At 46.7% G+C, this 18,846-nt stretch overlaps 1 protein-coding gene across 1 annotated transcript in view; it reads left to right on the top strand.

Annotated features, from left to right (window-relative positions):
• LOC133346982 (platelet-derived growth factor receptor alpha-like) overlaps positions 1–18,846 on the top strand; it is a 52,655-nt gene that overhangs the window by 1,070 nt on the left and 32,739 nt on the right. The window contains exons 2-5 of the mRNA XM_061558844.1: positions 1,167–1,241; positions 8,623–8,795; positions 13,045–13,225; positions 14,174–14,821. Of these exons, the coding sequence (XP_061414828.1) occupies positions 1,199–1,241; positions 8,623–8,795; positions 13,045–13,225; positions 14,174–14,821 (1,045 nt within the window). The 5' untranslated portion in view covers positions 1,167–1,198. The remainder of the gene's footprint in view (positions 1–1,166; positions 1,242–8,622; positions 8,796–13,044; positions 13,226–14,173; positions 14,822–18,846) is intronic.

The raw sequence follows: 18,846 nt of genomic DNA, 5'->3' as shown, positions 1-18,846 counted from the left end.
GAACGATGCGTCCTGCTGTGCATCAGCCACGCGTAATGCACGCCCGCCGCCTCTCGGCCACGATAGATGGACCATTGCCCGAAACGTCACCTTCGATATGTTGAATCGTAGGTGACAATGGTGAAGTTGTTGGGCGCACTGTTTCTGCCTGTGCGAGACGATGCCAAGTAGAATGTGATGTTGGAGATGCTGCGGCTGCTGCGGCTGTATCACGCTTTAGGCGTGGGATGCAGCCCTCACTTATGCCGCTGCCATCATCCAAGGGGTCGCCGGGTCTCAGAGACCTACGACACGGGCAATAATTGTTCATCTGCTCACTGCAGATGTTAAGGTGCTACATGCGTGGTGGTGAATGGAGGTGTGGGAGGCGACAGGACACTTGGCCAATGTTTCTCTCGCCCGTGGTGTTTGTTAGCCCTGATCGGGAATCGAACGCGATTCGCTTGGGTTCATAGCACGGTTCGCTGATCACTGTGCCACTATTTTAGCGAAGTTATCATTGACATTTGATCTAATTCCGACCAGCAGTTAATTTGTTAATCGATTTAATCTGTCGTTATATCTATTTTAGTTATTAACTCATGAGACAGGTCCCGAAGGGTGTTTTACTGTGTTTAAAATAAACAACATACTTAATACAGATAATGTTACCACTCAGTTTGAGCCAGCTTAACTTCATCATGCGCCTTTAGAAAACGGTATTTCGTTTAAGGAGGCCCACTCGGTCAGTAGCCTGGTGTCGAATGTCACAACCTACGAGCCATTGGTGAACCCGTGAGGTTAAAGTTGTCTCAACATCACTGGGTCAAGTCACTTCTGGCAGAAGGGCCTCCTCTAGACAGCCCCTTCTAGAGGATATGTGGTCTAGTCTTCCATGCTAGGCAGACGACTTGAAAGAGGTGAAACCTACCCATACTTTTACCCCACTACATGCAACTGTGGCGTTCCCATCTATAACTGCTAGGTGGACAGAGGCTTGAAGAAACTTGCACTGCGGGAGATTGAACAGGCGGCCTCTGAGTTGCAAGTCCAGTGCACAAACCATCACACCACGGCAGCATCTGGAAACAATCCCAGTTTACAAGTTTATTGTCTCTGTGAGCAGCATTCCATGGCCGTGTTTTGTTGAAATCCTCTCTGCCCTGTGTGTGTCTGTGTCTTAACAGCTTCACTCTTTACTTTGGATTTCATCGTGACCATGATGTTCGGCCTACATATATTGCTGGCCTCCATTATTCTGGGTATGTAGCTTCCTGTTGACAAGATGAGTGCTGCACCATACATGTCCGAGTGTGTTGGTGGTGTATGTCTCAAATGTGGAATTGTACAGGTCTGGCTGGTGCATCATATACAGGGATGTGAATTATAATTGTTTATTTCTTTTGAGAACTATTTCCTGGCACAATGCAATAACAAAAAGGTTCCTGTAGAGAATCAGGAGAGTTTGTAAACATGTCTACAGGCTATGTGTGTGGTGGTGGTGTCATCCTCTTTTAAGCATGGGTTCTTATGGGTATCTCGAAAAGGACTGGCTAAACATTTAACATATCAGGAAGGGGTCCTGAAAATGTCCAATTTCTGTGGACAAATGAGAATGATTCATATGAAAAAAGGGAAGTATTGTGTGATACTACTGCATTGGCAGTGGTGCCCAAAACGAAATAACAAAAAGACTCAGAATCTTTGTCCACAACACTGTGTTGTGGCCTTCATCGGAAACGTTTATAATAGGCGACGTTTTGGACAATGGCCCTTCTTCATGCCAGCGAGGTAGTGCCTCCAACTCTTATCCACTCTAGACAACATCGACTGATCTCTGACGTCATCATTTGTGCCTTGTGGTGCCAGCAAAAGTGGAGGAGGCCCTACTAGAGTACTTTCTTTGTTTCTATTTCAGAGAAATGTCTCCCCTAAAGTGGCATAAAGAATTCAAATACATCTGTAACACCACCAGTAATGCAGTCAACGTGCTGACGATACCGCAGTGCAGACTGCAGAGTCATATGACCTGCAAAACGCCAGCTCTTGATGCAAATTCGCAAATAAATGAACGCACACCGTTTAAGTCACTAGAATTTCGACAGCATATGGCCGCCTTAATGTATAGCTCCTGCAGAAGGCTTCTCGGCGCATCGTCCCCTCCAAATGTCTGCAGATACTACTGACTCTATAGTGTGTAGGGTGTGTAGTAGATACTACTGACTTTATTGTGTGTAGGGTGTGTAGTAGACACTGCTGGCTCTATAGTATGTAGGGTGTGTAGTAGATACTACTGACACTATTGTATGTAGGGTGTGTAGTAGATACTACTGACTCTATTGTATGTAGGGTGTGTAGTAGATACTACTGACTCTATTGTATGTCGGGTGTGTAGTAGATACTACTGACTCTATTGTATGTAGGGTGTGTAGTAGATACTACTGACTATTGTATGTAGGGTGTGTAGTAGATACTACTGACTCTATTGTATGTAGGATGTGTAGTAAATACTACTGACTCTATTGTATGTAGGATGTGTGGTAGATACTACTGACTGTAATGCATGTAGGGTGTGTAGTAGATGCTACTGACACTATTGTGTGTAGGGTGTGTAGTAGATACTACTGACTCTATAGTGTGTAGGGTGTGTAGTAGATACTACTGACTTTATTGTGTGTAGGGTGTGTAGTAGACACTACTGGCTCTATAGTATGTAGGGTGTGTAGTAGATACTACTGACACTATTGTATGTAGGGTGTGTAGTAGATACTACTGACTCTATTGTATGTAGGGTGTGTAGTAGATACTACTGACTCTATAGTGTGTAGGGTGTGTAGTAGATACTACTGACTTTATTGTGTGTAGGGTGTGTAGTAGACACTACTGGCTCTATAGTATGTAGGGTGTGTAGTAGATACTACTGACACTATTGTATGTTGGGTGTGTAGTAGATACTACTGACTCTATTGTATGTAGGGTGTGTAGTAGATACTACTGATTCTATTGTATGTCGGGTGTGTAGTAGATACTACTGACTCTATTGTATGTAGGGTGTGTAGTAGATACTACTGACTATTGTATGTAGGGTGTGTAGTAGATACTACTGACTCTATTGTATGTATTGTGTGTAGTAGATACTACTGACTCTATAGTATGTAAGGTGTGTAATAGATACTACTGACTCTATTGTGTGTAGGGTGTGTAGTAGATACTACTGACTTTATTGTATGTAGGGTGTGTAGTAGATACTACTGACTCTATACTATAGAGTCAGTAGTGTCTACTACACACTATAGAGTCTATAGTGTGTAGGGTGTGTAGTAGACACTACTGACTCTGTTGTGTGTAAGGTATGTAGTAGATACTACTGACTCTATAGTGTGTAGGGTGTGTAGTAGATACTACTGACTCTATAGTATGTAGGGTGTGTAGTAGATACTACTGACTCTATTGTGTGTAGGGTGTGTAGTAGATACTACTGACTCTATTGTGTGTAGAGTGTGTAGTAGATACTACTGACTCTATTGTGTGTAGGGTGTGTAGTAGATACTACTGACTCTATAGTGTGTAGGGTGTGTAGTAGATACTACTGACTCTATAGTATGTAGGGTGTGTAGTAGATACTACTGACTCTATTGTATGTAGGGTGTGTAGTAGACACTACTGACTCTATTGTATGTAGAGTGTGTAGTAGATACTACTGACTCTATACTATAGAGTCAGTAGTGTCTACTACACACCCTACACACTATAGAGTCTATAGTGTGTAGGGTGTGTAGTAGACACTACTGACTCTGTTGTGTGTAGGGTGTGTAGTAGATACTACTGACTCTATAGTGTGTAGGGTGTGTAGTAGATACTACTGACTCTATAATATGTAGGGTGTGTAGTAGATACTACTGACTCTATTGTGTGTAGGGTGTGTAGTAGATACTAATGACTCTATTGTGTGTAGGGTGTGTAGTAGATACTACTGACTCTATTGTGTGTAGGGTGTGTAGTAGATACTATTGACTCTATAGTGTGTAGGGTGTGTAGTGATACTACTGACTCTATAGTATGTAGGGTGTGTAGTAGATACTTCTGACTCTATTGTATGTAGGGTGTGTAGTAGATACTACCGACTATTGTATGTAGGGTGTGTAGTAGATACTACTGACTCTATTGCATGTAGGGTGTGTAGTAGGCACTACTGACTCTATTGTATGTAGAGTGTGTAGTAGATACTACTGACTCTATACTATAGAGTCAGTAGTGTCTACTACACACTATAGAGTCTATAGTGTGTAGGGTGTGTAGTAGACACTACTGACTCTGTTGTGTGTAAGGTATGTAGTAGATACTACTGACTCTATAGTGTGTAGGGTGTGTAGTAGATACTACTGACTCTATAGTATGTAGGGTGTGTAGTAGATACTACTGACTCTATTGTGTGTAGGGTGTGTAGTAGATACTACTGACTCTATTGTATGTAGGGTGTGTAGTAGATACTACTGACTATTGTATGTAGGGTGTGTAGTAGATACTACTGACTCTATAGTGTGTAGGGTGTGTAGTAGATACTACTGACTCTATAGTATGTAGGGTGTGTAGTAGACACTACTGACTCTGTTGTGTGTAAGGTATGTAGTAGATACTATTGACTCTATAGTGTGTAGGGTGTGTAGTAGATACTACTGACGCTATAGTATGTAGGGTGTGTAGTAGATACTACTGACTCTATTGTGTGTAGGGTGTGTAGTAGATACTACTGACTCTATAGTGTGTAGGGTGTGTAGTAGATACTACTGACTCTATAGTATGTAGGGTGTGTAGTAGATACTACTGACTCTATTGTGTGTAGGGTGTATAGTGGATACTACTGACTATTGTATGTAGGGTGTGTAGTAGATACTACTGACTCTATTGTGTGTAGAGTGTGTAGTAGATACTACTGACTCTATTGTGTGTAGGGTGTGTAGTAGATACTACTGACTCTATAGTGTGTAGGGTGTGTAGTAGATACTACTGACTCTATAGTATGTAGGGTGTGTAGTAGATACTACTGACTCTATTGTATGTAGGGTGTGTCGTAGATACTACTGACTCTATTGTGTGTAGGGTGTGTAGTAGACACTACTGACTCTATTGTATGTAGAGTGTGTAGTAGATACTACTGACTCTATACTATAGAGTCAGTAGTGTCTACTACACACCCTACACACTATAGAGTCTATAGTGTGTAGGGTGTGTAGTAGACACTACTGACTCTGTTGTGTGTAGGGTGTGTAGTAGATACTACTGACTCTATTGTGTGTAGGGTGTGTAGTAGATACTACTGACTCTATAGTGTGTAGGGTGTGTAGTAGATACTACTGACTCTATAGTATGTAGGGTGTGTAGTAGATACTACTGACTCTATTGTATGTAGGGTGTGTCGTAGATACTACTGACTCTATTGTGTGTAGGGTGTGTAGTAGACACTACTGACTCTATTGTATGTAGAGTGTGTAGTAGATACTACTGACTCTATACTATAGAGTCAGTAGTGTCTACTACACACCCTACACACTATAGAGTCTATAGTGTGTAGGGTGTGTAGTAGACACTACTGACTCTGTTGTGTGTAGGGTGTGTAGTAGATACTACTGACTCTATAGTGTGTAGGGTGTGTAGTAGATACTACTGACTCTATAATATGTAGGGTGTGTAGTAGATACTACTGACTCTATTGTGTGTAGGGTGTGTAGTAGATACTACTGACTCTATTGTGTGTAGGGTGTGTAGTAGATACTATTGACTCTATAGTGTGTAGGGTGTGTAGTGATACTACTGACTCTATAGTATGTAGGGTGTGTAGTAGATACTACTGACTCTATTGTATGTAGGGTGTGTAGTAGATACTACTGACTATTGTATGTAGGGTGTGTAGTAGATACTACTGACTCTATTGTGTGTAGGGTGTGTAGTAGATACTATTGACTCTATAGTGTGTAGGGTGTGTAGTGATACTACTGACTCTATAGTATGTAGGGTGTGTAGTAGATACTACTGACTCTATTGTATGTAGGGTGTGTAGTAGATACTACCGACTATTGTATGTAGGGTGTGTAGTAGATACTACTGACTCTATTGTATGTAGGGTGTGTAGTAGGCACTACTGACTCTATTGTATGTAGAGTGTGTAGTAGATACTACTGACTCTATACTATAGAGTCAGTAGTGTCTACTACACACTATAGAGTATATAGTGTGTAGGGTGTGTAGTAGACACTACTGACTCTGTTGTGTGTAAGGTATGTAGTAGATACTACTGACTCTATAGTGTGTAGGGTGTGTAGTAGATACTACTGACTCTATAGTATGTAGGGTGTGTTGTAGATACTACTGACTCTATTGTGTGTAGGGTGTGTAGTAGATACTACTGACTCTATTGTATGTAGGGTGTGTAGTAGATACTACTGACTATTGTATGTAGGGTGTGTAGTAGATACTACTGACTCTATAGTGTGTAGGGTGTGTAGTAGATACTACTGACTCTATAGTATGTAGGGTGTGTAGTAGACACTACTGACTCTGTTGTGTGTAAGGTATGTAGTAGATACTACTGACTCTATAGTGTGTAGGGTGTGTAGTAGATACTACTGACGCTATAGTATGTAGGGTGTGTAGTAGATACTACTGACTCTATTGTGTGTAGGGTGTGTAGTAGATACTACTGACTCTATTGTATGTAGGGTGTGTAGTAGATACTACTGACTATTGTATGTAGGGTGTGTAGTAGATACTACTGACTCTATAGTGTGTAGGGTGTGTGGTAGATACTACTGACTCTATAGTATGTAGGGTGTGTAGTAGATACTACTGACTCTATTGTGTGTAGGGTGTGTAGTAGATACTACTGACTCTATTGTATGTAGGGTGTGTAGTAGATACTACTGACTATTGTATGTAGGGTGTGTAGTAGATACTACTGACTCTATAGTATGTAGGGTGTGTAGTAGACACTACTGACTCTGTTGTGTGTAAGGTATGTAGTAGATACTACTGACTCTATAGTGTGTAGGGTGTGTAGTAGATACTACTGACGCTATAGTATGTAGGGTGTGTAGTAGATACTACTGACTCTATAGTGTGTAGGGTGTGTAGTAGATACTACTGACTCTATAGTATGTAGGGTGTGTAGTAGATACTACTGACTCTATTGTGTGTAGGGTGTGTAGTAGATACTACTGACTCTATTGTATGTAGGGTGTGTAGTAGATACTACTGACTATTGTATGTAGGGTGTGTAGTAGACACTACTGACTCTATTGTATGTAGAGTGTGTAGTAGATACTACTGACTCTATACTATAGAGTCAGTAGTGTCTACTACACACCCTACACACTATAGAGTCTATAGTGTGTAGGGTGTGTAGTAGATACTACTGACTCTATTGTGTGTAGGGTGTGTAGTAGATACTATTGACTCTATAGTGTGTAGGGTGTGTAGTGATACTACTGACTCTATAGTATGTAGGGTGTGTAGTAGATACTGCTGACTCTATTGTATGTAGGGTGTGTAGTAGATACTACTGACTATTGTATGTGTAACGGGTTCCGGAGACACTTGTAGAGGTAACTTCTTTATTACAATTCAACACTCCAACAGTCCAACGCTCCAACAGTCCTGATACTCTGTTACAGCCTAGGTACACAGCCTAGCTACACAGCCTAGATATTCTACTCTGGCTACGCTCCGGAACTCGCCCTCACAAGGTCGTAGAGTCGGGAGTTCCAGAGTCCCACCACTGGCTCTCACAGCATCCCAGGGTCTTCAGATGGCTGGTCGTGGGTCTTGGGTCTTGAGTTACAACTGGGCCCCGATCGTCCAGGGAGCTCTCCTTTTATGCCTGGTCCAACGAGGGGTGGGGCCGTGTGCGCCACCAGACATCCCACAGAGCACACACAGCCCCCCCCGTTGGCGGCGCCCAGGGGATTAAGCGCCTGGGAACTCAACGCCTGGCGCCCAGAGGCTTAAGCGTCTGGACCCCCTGGGAACCCAGCGCCTGGCGCCCAGAGGCTTAAGCGTCTGGACTCGCCTGGGAACCCAGAGCCCCCAGCAGCCCCTCCCTTCTTATGTCACTACATATGTAGGGTGTGTAGTAGATACTACTGACTCTATTGTGTGTAGGGTGTGTAGTAGATACTATTGACTCTATAGTGTGTAGGGTGTGTAGTGATACTACTGACTCTATAGTATGTAGGGTGTGTAGTAGATACTACTGACTCTATTGTATGTAGGGTGTGTAGTAGATACTACTGACTATTGTATGTAGGGTGTGTAGTAGATACTACTGACTCTATTGTGTGTAGGGTGTATAGTGGATACTACTGACTATTGTATGTAGGGTGTGTAGTAGATACTACTGACTCTATTGTGTGTAGAGTGTGTAGTAGATACTACTGACTATTGTATGTAGGGTGTGTAGGCATATATGCCTACAAAATAACATTTTTGGAACCCTATTGGATCAACTTTTATCCCCACATCCGGTGAGGGGAGGGGTCCACTTTCTATAACTTCTTGATTCAGGCCTTCTGAATGGCTCTGAAAATGTAGTTGACGGACAAACGGAACGCCGGGGCCTTTATAATAGGTCTTCTCATTGCCGATATTCAGGCTGCTGCTGCTGTGCTCTGGATCTTCCACGCGTGAGCCCCAACGCGAGCGAGGTGACTCTGGAGGTCGGGCAGAGGCTGGCCGTGAGGTGTGAGGCCTCGGCCCGCGTGGTTTGGGTCGATCCTCAAAACGCCGCCGTCTCAACGCCGCCCGCAACCACAGCCACGGCGCAGGTGAGGACGGTGGCAGGGGGCCCCCATCGGTGGCGTGCACCGTAGAAAGCGATCTTGTTGTTGTTGTCGTTGCTGTTGTTCTCCGCTTCCATGTTGTGTCATGTATGCGGTGTGTTGTTATAAAGAGCACTTTATTATTACTACTACTACAGTAGTTGGCAATTGAGACATTTCCTAAAAAATATTTTTGTCTTTCTGTTTGTTTCTTTGCTCCGACCTTGCGAGTTTTTTTGTTATTATTGTAGTGCTCGTACCGACACGACAGCTTCTCGTCTTTCCTCGGTTCTTTATTCAATCCTATAGTTCCACATTTCTCCCGTCAACATCACTCAATGTTCCTCCGCTCGCTCGCTGCGCTCCGCTGGCCTCGCTTGCTCCCCTCTGCTCCTCCGGCGACTCTCCTCGCTCTCTTTGTTAACTCCGTCGTCCCACTCCGTCGTAACTCTCCGTCGTCCGTTACTCCGCTGCTACCCTACGCTGTACTCGCTCTATCCACTGCTACCCCCCGCGACGCCACTCGCCCCCCGCCCCCCCCCGTGCCACGTGGCGGTGTTATTCCAGACACGCCGGCGCCAATCTCAGACAACAGACCCTCTCGTCCAATCAACGCCCTGCGTCCTCAATTACCCCCGGCCACCTGCGGCCCCCTTAACTATCACACCACCTTAATTTGTACAACAACAACGGTTAGTTAATTAGCGCCCTGTGTCATCGTTTGCCCTCACTGTCCGCCACGTGCACGCATACCAACCCAGCGCGTGACGCGTGTCTCAAGCACTACATCATCATTAGGCTTTGCCATAATATGTTGCCTGTGTAGTGACTGTACCTGTCACTGTCACGGCCGGTAATGTCATTGCGGGCAGCCCGGGTTGCGGGCTGCAGTACCAACACTAGCGGTGGTTGGGTGAGCGCTGGTTAGCGCGGACGCACCGCGAGCAGTGTGCGGTGCCGGCTCCCAGTGAGGAAGCGAGAGGGAGCGTCAGCCAGCCAGGGTTACTCTGGGGTATGACACTCTGGCTGACCTGTTGTCACGTGACCGGACGATACTGGAGGGGGGCTACCGGTGGAAGGGGGCCAAGGGCGGTCACGTGGTCCGGGAGAGCTCTCGGGAACATTCGAGAAGGGGCCCAAGGAGCCTGGAAGGTGGGCGGGCTAAGGGCGGAGCCAGCCCCAGCCCGGGAGCATATAACGAGAGCTCCGTGAGGAGCTCGGGGTTCTTCAAGTGTTGGTGTTCGAAGATCCACGTCGGAAAGAAAAAGCCTCTAGCCACGCGGTCCGGGACCCCATTGGTGGTTCAGACCGGGATAGCGAACTGTGTCTAGTTCTGCCGTAGCGTGGTTAGATGAGGATTCTAGACCTGAGCGTAGATTGTGTTATGTTCGTGCTGTTATGTGAATAAATAGTGTTGCTCCCAAGATAACGTCTGCGACTCAGTTGGACTCACTTCACCTGTACAGCTGACAACGGATTTCCAACACTTGGTTTTATTAATTAGTTCATCATTAGACCTTCTTTGCCAGTACCAAAATATAATAATAGGGGTTTTCCCCTTTTTTCTGGCAACAAAACTGAAACCTTTTTACAAGGAATCATGTGTGCACTAACCACAATATTTGTGGTCAAAATGCAAACAAAAAACACACTGATAATATATGCATTGTCCTTGAAACTGATTGGTCCATACTAGAGACGGCTTTCTTTTGAGCCTCGTCTCAATTGGTGCTAGACCTGAGGACGCCAAAAGGCGTACAGCTCAAAGACAAAGGAGGTCTAATGATGTAGCTGCTTACCCCGAGCCCTCATTACTTTGATAGTGCATTGTCTTTCAGTTTCAAGGACAATGCATATATTATCAGTGGTTTTTTTTGCATTTTGACCACAAGTATTGTGGTTAATGCACACATAATTCCTTGTAAAATGTTTCAGTTTTGTTGCCAGAAAAAAGGGGAGAAACCCTATTATTTTATTAATTATTATAATCAATGTTATGTTTGTTACCGAATATGCCTGATATGATGTTTAAAAATGAAAAAGTATATGATTTCTCAATACGATTAAACGTTTAAAACTGGATAGCTAACAGCAATTAAGTTAACATAAACATGTTAACATTCTCGAGCGATGCATCAGACTCCATTCGAGTGCGTGGGGTATCAATATTCAGTATCCAGATCATCTCGAAAGCCTCCCGTGCCTCGTATGTGGCCACCCCCACTCCGAATCCCACCTCTTTCCCCGCCCCCTGTGAAAACGTACGCCGCTCCGTGCAAGCTCAGTTCTGCTTGCGTCTTCCTTCTCTATGTACGTCGCTTCCCCGGGTGTGCCACGGGTTACATGGGTTTGTAAAGGACAAAACAGCAGCATTAGCATGTTTGTATATACAGAATGTTTTGGTTGGACATGACGTTCTCTGTGCACAATTACTTCAAGCCTCTGCTATTAAATTTACGTGTAAATTATGCTTCCCGTATTGCAATTGGTGGCGAACATGCAACTGAGTTGAGTCACGTTTCCTAGTTTACACAGCAGGCAATTATGAGCAATCAGCCTGCTCTGCGGGTGTGCGGTGGGCATGCCTCGTCTGAGTCAGTGGCGAGGGCAAGCAGATGCTCATCGTTAGGCCACATTCCCACATCGTGTCTAAAACTCATATAAAGGCATTACAGTAGACCCTCGATTATTCGCGTGCGGTTTATCCGATTTGTGGATTAACCGCTCACCTGAGATTTTAACATGAGTGAATAACTCATGGCATTTCCCTTAAACCCAAATGAATAATCTAAAAACAGTTACACATTGTTATTCTTTGAAATGTTTATTACAAGTCACGTGCATAAACCCCACAAATTTGTGCTCCGGATAAGCCGAAATCCACGTGACCGCCTCTACAGTACAGTAGTTTCAGGTCTTTACAACAGTGGGCGGAGTTTGATTGACGTTGATTGGCGTGGCTCTGCCGTCCACTTAGTGGGCCGAGTCTTCTGCGCGGGAGCAGGAAAGTTGTTATCACTGAGCACGCGACTAATTGCTAATGTATACCTTTATTCGTGGTTTTTGGCATCGCGATCCGCGGAAAGTGGTTATTTTTTCGGATTATCCTTGCCATTAGCGCGGATAATCGAGCCTACTGTACTTTGAATATCATCATTTTTTTTCTTGACAGGTGTGATGTGTTTATGTATGTTTTACTTATTTTGCACAATACGTAGCCAACCGTGCAAATCGGAGGTGCGGGATGATAGTTCATACCCACACATTTGTTGGTGTTAACACTGGCGTGTTATTCAATAATAGAATACGACGTTTCGATTGCAACACAAGCAATCATCATCAGGTACGAATTAATGAGATAAAAAACCTAGTAAACTTAGAAATATAATGCAATGCAACACAGAGAGTCGGCTAGCATAACAGTCAACACCCAACCTGGTTTATTTGATTAAGTGTGTTTTCTCTCTCTCTGTGTGTGTCCTCGTGTTGTTGCTCTATTATTTCCTGCAGTCACAAAAGCTCCAAATCTCTCAATGACATGCTAATTTCTCTACCCTCCCCCTCTCTCTGCCCCCCCCCTCTCCTTCTCTATTTATGGCCTCGATATAGAGGCGTTGTTTCTCAGTGTGCCTTTGTGTGTGTCTCTCTCTCTCTGTGTTTCTGTGTTATCTCTCTCTGCTTATGTGTCTGTGTCTCCGTGTCTGTGTTTTGTCTCTCTCTCTCAAATTTAGCAATCTTTGGAAGAACGTAATCAACCAGGTGGGGTGTTGACTGTTATGTTAGCCGACTCTCTGTGTTGTATTGTATTATATTTCTAGGTTTACTAGGTCTGTTTTCTCTTTCATTTGTACATGATGATGATTGCTTGTGTGCAATTGAAACATCGTATGCTATTATTTAATTTATTTTTTCTTTCTACGTGACTTTACCAAAAGAACCAAAGAGTACTCAATTTTCCTCCCACATGCAACTTGTAAATATAATTTACCCAAACATTTCAAAATATATATTTACCAGGTAAGGCCCACTGAGCTAAATAGTTATTTTGCAAAAGCGACTTGGCCACAAATGATAGCTCAATTAAGTGGCGTATCATGTGGAAATGTATTGCAGCCAAATACTGTTTCTATATATGGAGGGGAAATCCAAACTCCGAGAACCTCATAGAAAGGTCTTCAGATTATGTGAGGTTTTCTTGTTGAACCTTTCTGCACGTCACAAAATCGTTTGACATTATTGACATCTTCATTTTCAGACGGAAACCATACCTGAATTCGGCTTGTTTTCAACTTGGCTACGAATTGAGAATGCGACGCTGCAACACAATGGTGTGTACACGTGTCAGTACCATCACGAAGACATGAATAGATACGACGAAGCTGACGCCACTGATGGGCCAGAGGCACGAGGTGCCACTGTGAGAGTTTATGTGCAAGGTAAGTTTTACGTCATCATTAATGTCACGACCATCATCATCAGCATCGTCCCATGTGTCAATGAAGAAAGTTTTTTTACGACGGTCTTTTTAAGTTCGGTAAATGAAATGTTTTGTTCGCAAAATACGTTTTGTTTTTTGTTTCACTACGTGAATAATCCCTCGCACTTTGGGTTTTATATCTGACCTGCATCTCAGTGCTAAGTGCAATCACTCCCTATCCTCGACCTCCAACGGGTAACTTAGACTAAACAGTTGTTCACTGAACGTTCCTGTTATGGCAGCAGTGTTGCCACCTCTGAAGGTACAAAAAACGAGGACACATCGTGGACATGAGAAGGCAAAACAACAACGTGTAATTGGGACTGTTTTTCTTCAATGTTTTCTATTATGGCGAGCGCGCAAGTCCGATACAACGCGTCGATGGTTTCTTGGGGGAGATTTTCGGCGCTTGAACAAACACGTCTAGGTGTGGGGAGGAATGCCCGGTGCCCACCACCCTGAGGGGGTCTTCCGACGGGGGATGAGGGAGGGAAAGAGGGGTGGGGAGGAAGTAACCAGCATTCTAAGGGCAGATCAGGGGTGTGGGGAAGGAGGTGCAGAAGGGACATGCTGTGAATCAAGTGACATACTTCATGTGTTTGGGGTGACTATGTAATTGGGACTTTGAATGTTTTTAATGGATTTCCCAAGGACAGCTACCTTAACAGGTAGACGGTACTGGGAAAACCAGGAAAAGTGGCAACCCACCCTGCCAATCCATCCGGTCAAAATGGGGAATCGTTTTCCTTTATTGACGGGAACACGGAACTCTTTCCCGACAGCGCGATACGACTGCCCTCGAGACGTCTCTGAAAAAAACGTTTTCCACTCGGAGTGATATTTCACTCGATATGAGGATTCCTCGCCGCAAAGGTTCCAACACTGCTCGTCGCCGTGCGCTTTCCAGACGGGCGCTCGCTGTTCGTGCCCTCGCGGAGTGAGCACGCGCAGGTGGTGATCGTGCACGCGGGGGACGTGGCGACTCTCCCGTGCCTCGTCACCTCGCCACGCACGGCGGTGTCGCTCCGTCACGACGCCGCCCCAGCAGCCGCCGCGCCTGGCAGCGGCAGCAGCAGCAGCATGCCGCCTCGACTGTCCGCAACCACACACAGAAACAACGTCGCAGTGGGAGAAAGTGTCACCCGCCAGATGCAACGTAGCGCCCAAACGCCGCAACACCAAATTGCCACAAACCAAAGTGCGCACTCCTCAAACACCCCCAGCAATGCACTTCAAAAGCAGCCGCTCCCCATCGTGAACCCTGCTGATTACATCCAAAAGCTCGAAGACAAAATTAATGGCAAAGCCGGAGTGCCTCCTTCCAATGCTATGGCGAGCACAGGGCCGTCTTCGAATGTCACAACCGTCCACTCCACCGAATCCGGCGGAGTGTCGTTCGCTGCCGCGGTGCCGAGTGCGGGGACCCCTCGGGCAGCGTGGTACGTGCCCGGCGTGGGCCTGCAGGCGAACCTGCTGCCCGGGCGCTACCGCTGCGTCGCACGTCTGGAGGGACGCACGCAGGAGTCGGAAGAGTACCACGTGATGGTGCTCGCAGGTGCGCAGCGCAATCACCTCCGTCGACACCGACTGCAGCGCAACCGAGGAATGTCACGGGGGGGCCCACAAAAAAACTTGATAACCCACACACAATCTTATTGTCCATCTAGCAGCATTTCGTTGAGAGTAGTAGAAAGAAGTGGATAAAGGAAGACATCTTTTGAGTAGTTATTGGGTAGCCAGCCATCTGTGTGGGGGAGATGACGCATGGTGATGACAATTTCGGAAATGGGTTGTAAAGTGTTCCAATGAGGCCTGCGTAGATTATCTTTAAAATTGTAAATATGTGGATTATCAAATTTTTTCCCAGGACACGCCTCTAATGCCGCATCATTTTCATCGACAAGTGGAATTAAAATGTCGGTTTCAGTGTAATGCATCAGACATTAATCTCATAGAAGAGTATGTGTGCAAATACCCACCGTAGTGTGTTGAGATTGGTGTTATTTAAAAAAAGGCCAGTTGTAAGGTTATTCAGAAGAGTACTATTTGGTTCTTTCGGTAAAGTCACGTAGGTATAAAATAAAAAAATCACGACGTTTCGGGCGCAACACAAGCGTCCATCATCAGGTGGGAAAGCATGGTCTGCTGCTGAGGCAGACTGTTTTAAACAGTGTTGCGCCTGAAACGTCGTGATTTGTTTTATTTTCTACTTACGTGACTTTACCGAAAGAACCAAAGAGTATGGATCCCTGCAGTCACGAAAGCTTCAAATCAAGATTATTCAGAAGAATGTCTGGTAATGGTTCTCGGAACTGCTCTGTTTAGATTTCCAAATGGATTCTCTGTTTCACGACACTCATCTCATAGCGCACCGGGAACACAACCAAGGAAACGACAGAAAGAACATCTAAAGATACAATAATTTCACCTGGTAGTTATACAAAATAATAAATTACATCTCCGGTGATATCAGCTCCACATTGAGACACAATTGATCTTTCCAGTATCGTATCTGTTTGCAAACTAGCAGACGCAAGGCCATGAATACCAGCTCACTGCATGTGGTACACATTAGTGCTTAAGATGTGCTGACGGGCACAATACCACTCCAGTGAGATGTGTGTGGATGTCTCCTGGTGTGGCTGGCTGTGTGTGTGTGTCTCCGCCTGTGGCTGTGTGTGTGTCTCCTCGTGTGGCTGTGTGTGTGTGTCTCCTCGTGTGGCTGTGTGTGTGTCCTGGTGTGGCTGACTGTGTGTGTGTGTCTCCGCCTGTGGCTGTGTGTGTGTCTCCTCGTGTGGCTGTGTGTGTGTCCTGGTGTGGCTGACTGTGTGTGTGTGTCCTGGTGTGGCTGGCTGTGTGTGTGTGTGTCTCCGCCTGTGGCTGACTGTGAGTGTGTGTGTGTCTCCGCTGACTGTGTGTGTGTGTGTCCTGGTGTGGCTGTGTGTGTCTCGTCGTGTGGCTGACTGTGTGTGTCCTGGTGTGGCTGTGTGTGTGTCTCCTGGTGTGGCTGACTGTGTGTGTGTGTGTGTGTCTCCTCGTGTGGCTGTGTGTGTATCTCCTCGTGTGGCTGTGTGTGTATCTCCTCGTGTGGCTGACTGTGTGTGTGTCCTGGCGTGGCTGTGTGTGTGTCTCCTGGTGTGGCTGACTGTGTGTCTCTTCGTGTGACTGTGTGTGTGTCTCCTCGTGTGGCTGTGTGTGTGTCTGTGTCTCCGCCTGTGGCTGTGTGTGTCTCCGCCTGTGGCTGTGTGTGTGTGTCCCTGCTGACTGTGTGTATGTGTCTCCGCCTGTGGCTGTGTGTGTGTGTGTCTCCGCTGACTGTGTGTCTCCGCCTGTGGCTGTGTGTGTGTGTCCGCCTGTGGCTGTGTGTGTGTGTCTCTGCTGACTGTGTGTATGTCTCCGCCTGTGGCTGTGTGTGTGTCTCCGCCTATGACTGTGTGTGTGTGTCTCCGCTGACTGTGTGTGTGTCTCCACTAACTGTGTGTGTGTGTCTCCGCCTGTGGCTGACTGTGTGTGTGTCTCCGCTGACTGTGTGTGTGTCTCCGCTGACTGTGTGTGTGTCTCCACTAACTGTGTGTGTGTGTCTCCGCCTGTGGCTGACTGTGTGTGTGTCTCCGCTGACTGTGTGTGTGTCTCCGCTGACTGTGTGTGTGTCTCCGCTGACTGTGTGTGTGTATCCGCCTGTGGCTGACTGTGTGTGTGTCTCTGCTGACTGTGTGTGTGTGTCTCCGCTGTGTGTGTGTCTCCGCCTGTGGCTGACTGTGTGTGTGTCTCTGCTGACTGTGTGTGTGTCTCTGCTGACTGTGTGTGTATGTGTCTCCGCTGACTGTGTGTGTGTCTCCGCTGACTGTGTGTGTGTCTCCGCTGACTGTGTGTGTGTGTATCCGCCTGTGGCTGACTGTGTGTGTGTCTCCGCTGTGTGTGTGTGTATCTCCGCTGACTGTGTGTGTCTTCGCTGACTGTGTGTGTGTATCCGCCTGTGGATGACTGTGTGTGTGTCTCCCCTGTGTGTGTGTGTATCCGCCTGTGGCTGACTGTGTGTGTGTCTCCGCTGACTGTGTGTGTGTCTCCGCCTGTGGCTGACTGTGTGTGTCTCCGCTGACTGTGTGAGTGTATCCGCCTGTGGCTGACTGTGTGTGTGTCTCCGCTGGCTGTGTGTGTGTCTCCGCTGTGTGTGTGTGTATCCGCCTGTGGCTGACTGTGTGTGTGTCTCCGCTGGCTGTGTGTGTCTCCGCTGACTGTGTGTGTGTCTTCGCTGACTGTGTGTGTGTCTCCGGTGTGTGTGTGTGTCTCCACTGACTGTGTGTCTCCGCTGACTGTGTGTGTGTCTCTGCTGACTGTGTGTGTGTGTCCGCTGACTGTGTGTGTGTCTCTGCTGTGTGTGTGTGTCTCTGCTGGCTGTGTGTGTGTGTCTCCGCTGACTGTGTGTGTCTCCGCTGGCTGTGTGTGTGTGTCTCTGCTGACTGTGTGTGTGTCTCCGCTGACTGTGTGTGTGTCTCCGCTGACTGTGTGTGTGTCTCCGCTGTGTGTGTGTGTATCTCCGCTGACTGTGTGTGTCTTCGCTGACTGTGTGTGTGTATCCGCCTGTGGATGACTGTGTGTGTGTCTCCGCTGTGTGTGTGTGTATCCGCCTGTGGCTGACTGTGTGTGTGTCTCCCCTGTGTGTGTGTGTATCCGCCTGTGGCTGACTGTGTGTGTGTCTCCGCTGACTGTGTGTGTGTCTCCGCCTGTGGCTGACTGTGTGTGTCTCCGCTGACTGTGTGAGTGTATCCGCCTGTGGCTGACTGTGTGTGTGTCTCCGCTGGCTGTGTGTGTGTCTCCGCTGTGTGTGTGTGTATCCGCCTGTGGCTGACTGTGTGTGTGTCTCCGCTGGCTGTGTGTGTCTCCGCTGACTGTGTGTGTGTCTTCGCTGACTGTGTGTGTGTCTCCGGTGTGTGTGTGTGTCTCCACTGACTGTGTGTCTCCGCTGACTGTGTGTGTGTCTCCGCTGACTGTGTGTGTGTGTCCGCTGACTGTGTGTGTGTCTCTGCTGTGTGTGTGTGTCTCCGCTGGCTGTGTGTGTGTGTCTCCGCTGACTGTGTGTGTCTCCGCTGGTTGTGTGTGTGTGTCTCTGCTGACTGTGTGTGTGTCTCCGCTGACTGTGTGTGTGTCTCCGCTGACTGTGTGTGTGTCTCCGCTGTGTGTGTGTGTCTCCGCTGTGTGTGTGTGTCTCCGCCTGTGGCTGACTGTGTGTGTGTCTCTGCTGACTGTGTGTGTGTCTCCGCTGTGTTTGTGTGTCTCCGCTGACTGTGTGTGTCTCCGCTGACTGTGTGTGTGTCTCCGCTGACTGTGTGTGTGTCTCCGCTGACTGTGTGTGTGTCTCCGCTGACTGTGTGTGAGTCTCCGCTGACTGTGTGTGTGTCTCTGCTGACTGTGTGTCTCCGCTGACTGTGTGTGTGTCTCCGCTGACTGTGTGTGTGTCTCCGCTGACTGTGTGTGAGTCTCCGCTGACTGTGTGTGTGTCTCCGCTGACTGTGTGAGTCTCCGCTGACTGTGTGTGTGTCTCCGCTGACTGTGTGTGTGTCTCCGCTGACTGTGTGTGTC

Source organism: Lethenteron reissneri, chromosome 25 (genome assembly GCF_015708825.2).
Source record: "Lethenteron reissneri isolate LAM-NWPU_2019-01 chromosome 25, ASM1570882v1, whole genome shotgun sequence".
Taxonomy (NCBI): Eukaryota; Metazoa; Chordata; class Hyperoartia; order Petromyzontiformes; family Petromyzontidae; genus Lethenteron; species Lethenteron reissneri.
The sequence above is the reverse complement of the archived record's forward strand: the minus strand, read 5'-3'. Positions and strand labels throughout refer to the sequence as shown.